At 48.8% G+C, this 9,705-nt stretch overlaps 1 protein-coding gene across 2 annotated transcripts; it reads right to left on the reverse strand.

The window, feature by feature from the left end:
• Positions 1-267: 267 nt before the first annotated feature.
• LOC118229119 (transmembrane protein 161A-like) lies at positions 268-8,271 on the reverse strand. Of its 2 annotated transcripts, none has more exons than XM_035420809.1 (12): positions 8,144-8,271; positions 6,175-6,278; positions 5,427-5,510; positions 5,046-5,143; positions 4,350-4,506; positions 3,803-3,954; positions 3,221-3,281; positions 2,798-2,941; positions 2,234-2,347; positions 1,935-2,109; positions 1,361-1,457; positions 268-1,250 (listed from the first exon to the last, which is right to left on the reverse strand). In XM_035420809.1, the coding sequence occupies exons 2-12, from the start codon at positions 6,270-6,272 to the stop codon at positions 952-954; spliced, it is 1,479 nt and encodes a 492-aa protein (XP_035276700.1). In that variant the 5' UTR covers positions 6,273-6,278; positions 8,144-8,271; the 3' UTR covers positions 268-951. The 2 variants fall into 2 exon arrangements, with proteins under 2 accessions (XP_035276700.1, XP_035276699.1); XM_035420808.1 differs by lacking the exon at positions 8,144-8,271 and adding an exon at positions 7,198-8,132.
• Between the last annotated feature and the right edge of the window lie 1,434 nt (positions 8,272-9,705).

A 9,705-nucleotide genomic window follows, 5' to 3' on the forward strand; every position in this document is an offset into this window, starting at 1 on the left:
TGCCATTTAATATAATTTTCGTTGCCGACACACTAATACTGAGAGCAGTTTCCACGGCTGACTATACCTATATTCGTTCAAGAAGATTTGAACCTGCAACCCTGGAGTTAGAAGCCCAGTTCCTTACACGTGCACCGACTGCAAAATGTCATGCCACCCTGTCTTTCAGCAAGAGAGAAAAAAATCTGTGTGGGATTACAGTGAATAAAGAAAAATAATAATCCGATGTCTCGCCGTAAAACTTTAAAACATTATTTTATTTTTATGAAACCACACAAGCCAGCACACACACACACACACACACACACACTGCCAAGCTATAAAACATCACACAGTGCTCACGCATCATGCATTCAAACGTTTAAATAAAGGTTTCTGCCCCATGCACGTAAACAACATATCTGATTCTACACTAAAACCCTGATTCACACGATCCGATAAAAGGCAGCTTGCATTGTTAGCGCTCTTTCAAATTTTACAGAGGCAAGTTCGCTTAAATTAACATACGGAAAGAACACGCAATCGCAAACCAAACACAAGCAACTCAATGTTTGGCTGCAATTACCTACATGCTAACCTGAACTGAACATTAAATAAATAGGTGTCATAAAGTGATAATAAATGAACGAAGACCCGCCCAGCATCAGCAGGCTATTTTAGTGCATCTCAGTGAAACCCTGATTGGCTGCATTTGCTGCTCGTCTGTAATAGGAACCTCCTCATTTCACCTGATTGGCCCACTGTGGTCAGGGCAGAGTGGGGTCACCAGGGCAGGTAGGTGGTGTCACTGGGAAAGGTGGGCGGAGTCACTGGAGGTAGGTGGAGTCACTGGGGAGGTTGAGGGGAGGGTCACTGGAGAAAGGTACACAAAGTTTCTGGGGGGAGGTAGTTGTGGTCATTAGGTAAGGTGGGCGGGGTCACGCGGGGGGGGGGGGGGGGCGTGGCTCCCGCTCAGTTACCAATGAGGTACTGGTGGAAGTAGACCCCGAACAGGCTGCTGATCACCTGACAGGCCGCCACCCACCAGGCGAGGAAGGCGAAGAGGCCCCGGCAGAACAGGGGCGAGACGATCGAACGGAGCGCGCTCAGAGACTCCAGCAGCTGCGCCACGGCCGCCGCCACCTCGTCCTCCGCCTCGGCCCCGCCCTCCGCTTCCCCCGCCGCCGGAGGGGGCGGAGCCACCGCGGGAAACCCCGCCTCCACCGGAGTCACGCCCGGCACATCGGGGACCAGGCCCCAGGAGAAGTCACCTAAAAAAAAAAAAAAAAAAAACAGATTTCATTAATCTGCCGATGGGCAAATTTCCATTTTTTTCCCACCCCGTTCCCTCCCTCTGTCCACAGGGGGTGCTGTTCCTTACCCAGCGATTTAAGAGCGAGTGTAGAGAAGAGCAGGAGCAGTATTGGGGTCAGGTACTGCAGGGTGACCACGGACAGGTAACAGAACACTCGCGTCACCTGCAGGAGAGGAGAGAGAGCAGCGCTCAGAGCTGGCCTGGACGAACCCGCTAACTGCTAACTGCTCTACGACTCGAGTGCACCACCGCTCTATTACTCTATCACTCTATGGTTCTACAGCTATAACCCTCTATCACCCTACCGCTCTTCTGCTCTAACACTCTACGGCTCTATGGCTCTATCACTCTATCACTCTATCACTCTATCACTCTATGGTTCTATCACTCTACCGCTCTACCACTCTATCGCTCTGTCACTCTGTCAATCTACCACTCTATGGCTCTATCACTCCATCAGTCTATCACTCCACTACTCCACTACTCTAACCCTCTATCACTCTACCACTCAATATAACAGCCAGCTGTTGCTCTTTAATTATAGGTTCAGTTCAGTCCGTTTTCCATTCTGACAGATCCACGTATGGTTTTCGGGGGGGCCCCTGAAAACGCCCCGCCCCCCCCCCAGCCTTCCGCTCACCTTGCGCTGGATGTCGATGGCAGGGATGCGGCCCGCCTCCCTCCTCATCTGCTCCACCCACTTCTGCGCCAGGTGGAGGTAGGCCTGCAGGTGGCAGCGCGTCAGCGCCAGCCTCAGGAGGCAGAGCGCCACCACCGCCCACAGCCGCACGCTGCTAAAGGTGGAACTGGGGATGCTGGGCAAGGGGGGGAAGGCACACAGATCAGGAATCACCGGCGCCACCTTAAATATCTGAATATTAAATTAGCTTTGTTTTTTTTTTTTTTTTAAACAGCTCTGTGGGCGGGACCGGTACTCACAGGGTGACGGTCGTCTTTCCCATTGGTGCGTTCGCCAGGAAGTCTCGAGCGATTGGCTTCACCCACAACATCAGGACCAACACGGGGGACAGGAAGCTGATGTGCAGGAGGATTCTGGGAAATCGGGGAGGGTGAGGTTAGCCAGGTGAGCACAGTGTACAGAAATAAAAACCTGACAGAACGGACAATCACCATTTCTGTAAGACAACGTATCAAGAGAGGGAGAAAACCAAGAAGAATATTAACAAATTAACAAATGACTCATCAAAAGAATGATGTGACTTCCATCAGGGTTCTTTAACTATGCAGAAACAAAAATTTCTGTTTAAGATTACATTTAGAACAAAAAAAAAACTTGACCGTGACCGAAATGTTGATTTGTGCTACAGCTCAATGAAAAACAGCAGTGAGAGGTCTCGTGTGTTTGTCACTAGTTCAGTCTCCACAGCCGCTAGTATTCTAGAACGTCAGTCTCTAGTATTCTAGAACGTCAGTCTCTAGTATTCTAGAACGTCAGCCGCTAGTATTCTAGTCTCAGAATTCGTCAGCGGGAGTGTTCCGTACTTCATGACGGGTCGGCCCTCGTTCATTTCGACCGCGTCCAGGTGGGTCTGGGCCAATCGGAGGCCGGGGAAGGCGAGCAGGGCACCAATGAAAGCGCAGACGGTCGCCAAAGCCAGCTTGACGGACAGCTTGGTGACCGGAATCCTGTAGAGCAAGCCCGACGTGAATTCACCACAAAAAAAAACTCTTAAAACAACCAAGGACCTGTTTTTTCAAAAACACTTCAACTCATTTAATACACGTGCTCTGGCACTCAACACCGAGTTGCCACTGTCAGAAGTGAACCACAAAAGAGTTTAAAGAGTTAAAGATATTTCATGAGCCTGTTTTGGAGTTCGTTAAAGATCACACCTTCACGAGAAGATATTCCAAGGACACAACATCTGCTGATGGTATTACGGAGCTTTTGAGCACGATACTCACGACCACATGTAGCCTTGCTGTTTGGCAAAACTCTCCAGGTTCTCAAACAGACTAGCAAAGCCTGTTACAAGACAAACAAAAACACTCCATCAATCACTTAAACCCAAAAAAATCATCCTTCTGACTTAAGACTGACATTAATAACCTGAGACGATCTCCTGTGATTAATCTCAGATTAAATAACTACACACTTTAAGCCTCATCTAGAGACACACCAGAGTGTGAGGCACAGACAGTATTAGTGCACGAGGCACAGACAGTATCAGAGTGTGAGGCACAGACAGTATTAGTGCACGAGGCACAGACAGCATTAGTGCACGAGGCACCGACAGTATTAGTGCACGAGGCACCAACAGTATTAGTGCACGAGGCACAAACAGTTTTATCGCATGAGGCACAGACAGTATTAGTGCACGAGGCACAGACAGTTTTAACACAAGGTACAGACAGTATTAGTGCACGAGGCACAGACAGTATCAGAGTGTGAGGCACAGACAGCATTAGCGCACGAGGCACAGACAATATCAGAGTGTGAGGCACAGACAGCATTAGCGCACGAGGCACAGACAGTGTCGGGCGTACCCGGCTCCAGGCCGAACTCCAGGTAGTCCTCCCGCACCACCAGCACCAGCATGGCCACCAGCAGGAAGAGGAAGCCGAAGGCCAGGCACACCGAGCGCTCGCCGCCCTCTTCTGAGCGGAAGTAGTGGCTCATCAGGGTGTACAGGGTCTTCCTGAGGTCACGGGGTCAAGGGTCGCGGGGTAGAGGTAGGCGTATAACACAGCATACTGCTCCAGTGTGGGGTAAGTACAGCATACTGCTCCAGTGTGGGGTAAGTACAGCGTTCTGCTCCAGTGTGGGGTAATTATACCATTCTAACTCAGTGTGGGGTAAATACAACATTCTAACCCAGCATAGGATAATTAGAGCATTCTGCCCCACCATGGGGTCATTTTAGCATTCTACCTCATTGTGGGGTCAAACACTGTATTCTACCCCAGTATGGGAGAAAGCACTGCATTCTGTCCAACTGTGGGGTCATTACAGCATTCTACCATACTGTGGGGTAATTAAAGCTTCCTGCCCCGGTGCAGGGTAATTAGCCCAGAGCGGCAGGGTGGAGGATACAGGCAGAAGAAGATGGTCAGCACGCACCAGATGGCGCCGATGTTGACCTCCTTGCTGGCGTCCAGGGCGCAGTAGTACCCCTCGGTGAACAGGTACACCCCCATGGCGTACACGGCAAAGTCCACCAGCCACTGGTACTCCAGGAAGAAGCGTAGCACTGCCGACGGACAGGGACGAATTAGACACTCTGAATCAGGGTCATCAGTAATACTGATCCACCCCATTTAACAGCGCATCCTTTCACTGCTGCAGGGGTCTTCATAGTGCCTACAACTGCCTCTTATACAGGCGTCCTCACGGTGCCTGATGAGAATAATAACATTTAAAATCTATTAAACTAAACAGAAATGGACTCAAATTAAAGAATCCAAACTGAGAGCAGTGAGCGCAGGAGGACAGGTGAGTCTAAATACCCGATATTAGTGATCTGTTTAATAATGGATCTCAAACTTTTTAATATCAGGACACAAATTAGAGATGTAATGATGTTCAGGGACCCCTCGAACGCACATATTCGCGCGGCCCAGTGGACAGCAGACCCACTCCGGGACCCACCTCACACAGCCCCGAGCCCCGCTGTGGGTCTGTGGACTGGGACGTGTTTTGTGTGCGGAACGCTCCTCCTGATAATGGGAGTGTGGTGTGCACCAGGACCGTGGCCACGCCCCTGTGCCAGCCGTGGCCACGCCCACTTACCCAGAGCGTCCAGGACCCCCACGGGCGTGGCCTCCAGGTGGAGCTCGATGTCCCTGGGCACCGTCAGCGGCTTGCTCTCCGCCAGCCCGTTCTGTCGCCTGGGAAACGGGGAGGGAGGTCGGCCGTGATTGGGGGAGAGCACAAGCGCGAGGCTTTGGGCGGAAAACGGGCCCGAAAAATGGGCGGAGCCAGCAAGCAACTCGCCGAATTTGAGCAAAGAGTTTAAATTAATTTAAATGTGACAACGCCGTGTTAAACATGAGCAGGCACTGCCAGTGTCTCTGCGGCAATCGTATTAGGCCCCTCCCTCCTGTATTAGGCCCCTCCCCTCCTGTATTAGGCCCCTCCCTCCTGTATTAGGCCCCTCCCTCCTGCTCGTACCTGTCTCTGCGGTTCGGTCTCGGCGCCTGCTTTCCAGCCAGAGCACACAGCTGCTCCTCTGATGGGTGCTTAAAACGAAGGAGACTGGAGAGGGAGGGAGGGGGAGAGAGAGGGAGGGAGAGAGAGAGAGAGAGAGAGAGAGAGAGGGAGGGAGAGAGGGGGAGATAGAGAAGGGGGAGAGGGAGAAGGAGGGTGGGGGAGAGAGAGAGAGAGAGAGAGGGAGGGAGAGAGGGGGAGATAGAGAAGGGGGGACAGACAGAGAGAGAGAGAGAGATAGAGAGAGAGAGAGAGAGAGAGGGAGAGACAGAAAGAGAGACAGAGAGAGCGAGGGAAGAAAAATAAATTTGTTCAGTGTTGAACTGAGAATGCTTGTTGAGAGAGAATGTCTGTTCTGAATATTCGGTGAAAATAGACGCATCTTATAATGCATCGATAATCTGAAAGAATTTTACTGGTGTCTACAGGTTCAAGCATTCTGAATAATAATTTGGTACAGGCCTGACAATGAGCCTGTCATCAATGAGGGGTTGTAGAGGACAGGTGAATGGACCAAGTGTGTAGACCAGGTGTGTGGACCAGGTGAGCGGACCAGGTGTCTGGGACAGGTGATTGGACCAGGTGAGCTGTATAGGTGTGTGGACTAGGTGAGCGGACCAGGTGAGCTGTCCAGGTGTTTGGGACAGGTGAGCGGACCAGGTGTGTGGGACAGGTGTTTGGACCAGGTGAGCAGTCCAGGTGCGGTGCCTACCTGCCGTTGCATAGGAGCCAGCGCGCAAAGGACAGGTGAGGGGCCATCCTCTGCATGACGCTGGCCGCCAGGAGGCTGACCACCAGCTGCACCCCCATCAGGGCCTGGGGGGTGGGGGGGGGGGGGGGGGGGGGGGGGGGGACAAGGGGGGGTTCACACCACATCTGACCCCTGAGAACAGCTCGCTAAACACAGCTACTCAAATCAATCAAATTCTGCCCAAACCAGTAAAACAGCACAACCACAGAGCCACCAGTGAACCTAGAGCTGGGCAACGAGGGTCGTATCCGGTTACTGGTTACTGGTTACTGGCCCTAATTACTTAGTCAGCCCCAGCAGTTACTCCATCTGACATGTCAGCTACATTTCCTGATACGCGCATGAATGACAGGCGAAGACTGTTTTCTGCTCCTGTACGTAAAAACCTGCATACACACCGGCCCTCCAGGACCGGAGTTGAGTTGCTCAGCCCTGAGTTAACTACTTAACAGACACCCCATGGCTTAAGAAAACAAAACAAACTGTGAAAACTGTGAAACACAGCAGATGCAATGCAGGAGTGTGAAAATGCAAACACTGAAACCAGGAAACGCATCTCCTGGAGAATCTGCATTAAGAGACGTGTTTAAAAAAAAAAAAACCTTTGATGTGTTAGACCGTTGGACAACACTAAATTGATATCTGGACACAGCCTTTTAAAGTAACATAACTAGGGGTACGGTATGTAAAATTTACTTTGTAAGATTTTCCCTGGAAATTATAAACCCCCCCACATACTGTACACACACACACACATAGTTTAACTGGAATCCTATTCACCAATGTAAGTCATTTTCATGCAACTGTAATTGATTTCTATGAATTAAGTCAATATGTATCTTACCAGCAACTAAGTTTCAAGCAAAACTGCTACAGTAACTGTAACTGTTAAATAACTGTTACAGCAGTCAGGAGAAAACACCAACCCACTGTACCGACTGTAGAGAGCTTGGACACTAAAAATAAATATAAAAAACATCTCACCATTTTTCTTTAAATCGTCTTTTAACGCTCGGTGGAAAGCAAACTCGTGTCTCAGTCTTGGCGGAGCGCTTGCTAGGCACACGTGTAGTTTAAATCTCTCTCAACAGCTGAGGCTGTCATCTTGACAAGAACACGCTCCAGAGCGAATTCCGTTCGGTCAGCCTACTTCTCGTGGTGATTGGTGGAGCTATTCCAAACACCCAATGACATATCAGCGCGAGAACCCATACGGACCAATCTCCACGAACGAAAGAGGGTTCGGAAGTCTGGGATCGAATACAATTCTAAAAGGCTTCTGGGAAGTGAAGTTCGTTCATTGGTTGCGTTGCCGAGCGCCAGTGCAAAGGCTTCAGTCTGTCCCGAAAGTTTACTGCGTGAGAGTTAACCGGCAGTCTACAGTTTTCGCAATTGCTTGTAAGTTGAAACGATAATACGTCATAATTATCTTTAATGTTTCGCTGAGATAGAACAATTTATGACATTGCAGTTATGTGTATGGTTCTTCCTTTGCCCTTGCGTGACCTCACTAGCTGGGCGTACTTTCTTGCACCTGTCTCCACCGTAATGTGACCCCTTCCGCCCATCTCCCATACTATTTCGCCATGTGTCTCGCCTGCGGTCCGTGTGCCACGTAGCAAGTGCTATTTTTAAGAATGGAAGAAGTGTATCAGAGCCAATACGCTTAGCAAGAAAGCGCATAAATCAGTGACAGACATCGAGGGCCGAATCTGTTTGTGGTTTCCATGCCAACTTCTGGCCTTAATTTCTTAATTAGCCCAATAAATTTACATTTACGCAATCTGACGTTTGGCTACATATCTTAATAAACGCATGAATGACAACCGAAGACGGTTCTCGTGCCCCTATATGAAACGTTTTACTATGCAGCAAATTAGCTCACAGAACCTGGTCAATAGGTGGGAACAAAAACCTGCACCTGCTTTACCGGAACGGAACTGCCGACCTTTGGCCTTTATGGGCCGCCGTTGATATTGGAACTAGGCCTGCACTGCAGCCTTCCGCGTGAGGCAGGAGTATCCAGTTTATCTTCTGGGAAACGCTGTCGTCCCGGTTTGCAACTTGCTAGATGGGTACGTTACGGACTAACAAGTCTGTGAATTGTTACCAAATTTGGGGCTGTATTCAATCAAAATTTGTCCTTAACTTTGAATTAAAATGAAACGCAAGCATTAGACCTATATTTCTTTCTTTCTTTTCAAATTCAGCTTGGTCAGCCAGGGAGTTTTAGTGATTTCGGAACTCACGAAGCTGTGCTTAATGTGAACAGAAAATAATTATCGCTTCTATTTGTTTGTGAAAGTTAAGGACAATGATCTCGTTTTTCCCGACTTGTCATTACAAGGAGGAGTATACGCAGGGGGCCTAGAAGATTGAGTCTGGAAACCGTGAGGTTATATAGTTCAGTCACTGCTGTGTTTTTGGCAGGAAGGAATTCGGTCAGGCACAGCGTGATCGCGTCTGCTAATAACTGCAGACCGGAGCCGACGCAGTTCTCAGGGCTGTTATTTTGAGTGCTAACCGTTAAACTCAGATCATCAATCCAAAATGATTTAGGGCGAAAACGTGAGTATTGATTTCGTCCCTGAGTTAGCGCAACGATGCACTATTCTTTAGTGTTATCCACACTCCCAACTATTTTTTTTCTTGTGTGCCAGGTATTTGGCCAGATAAAAAAAAAAAAAAATAGTGATTGCAGACCTAATGTTTACTAGTAATGTAATAAGTAACAATACCTGCAATATTCATAATATAATGCAGGAATAAGATGTATTTATGTAGATCCATTGAACTACACAGTGTTCCTATATTGTTGCTTATGGGCAGTGGCAGTATCCCCTGGGGGAGCTACATGTACTTAGATTTTTTTTAATTTATTTTTATTTTAAAACTGCACAATTTATTTTTGTAACTGTAAATTATGGCTGGGGGGTTAGGGTAGGGTAGGGGAGGTGTTATGCAGCTTCGTGATGCGGTTGTAGCCCTGGCTGGCTGGTCTTAGCGCCATCGCTGCTGGTGGGAGATCTGCAGAGGCTTGCAGGCCGGGATATAAATCTGTAGAGTTGCAGGCCTGGAGTTTGACTTGGCTGCCAGCTGAATAGCCCTGTTCTACACCATTTAAATGTGGGTAGCGGACGTTTTCGTGTCACTGAGTCTGTTTTTTATTGCACTTGGTGTGGATGTCTGTCTTGCTGTAAGAGTCCATTTTGTATTGCACCTGATGTGGATGTCTGTCTTGCTGTAAGAGTCCATTTTGTATTGCACCTGAAGTAGATGTCTGTCTTGCTGTAAGAGTCCATTTTGTATTGCACCTGATGTAGATGTCTGTAATGCAGCCCTGGATTGGTCACAGGCACACGCAAACCAAAATAACCAAGTTTACAGTGTGAAAAGTCAAATGTTATTCACCAAATACATTATTCCCCTCCTCCTTTTTGGAAAGGGAATTTCGTAAACAAAACTGCACAGATTAACTCCAAGCTACAGTTT

This window comes from Anguilla anguilla, chromosome 6 (assembly GCF_013347855.1).
Source record: "Anguilla anguilla isolate fAngAng1 chromosome 6, fAngAng1.pri, whole genome shotgun sequence".
NCBI lineage: Eukaryota > Metazoa > Chordata > Actinopteri > Anguilliformes > Anguillidae > Anguilla > Anguilla anguilla.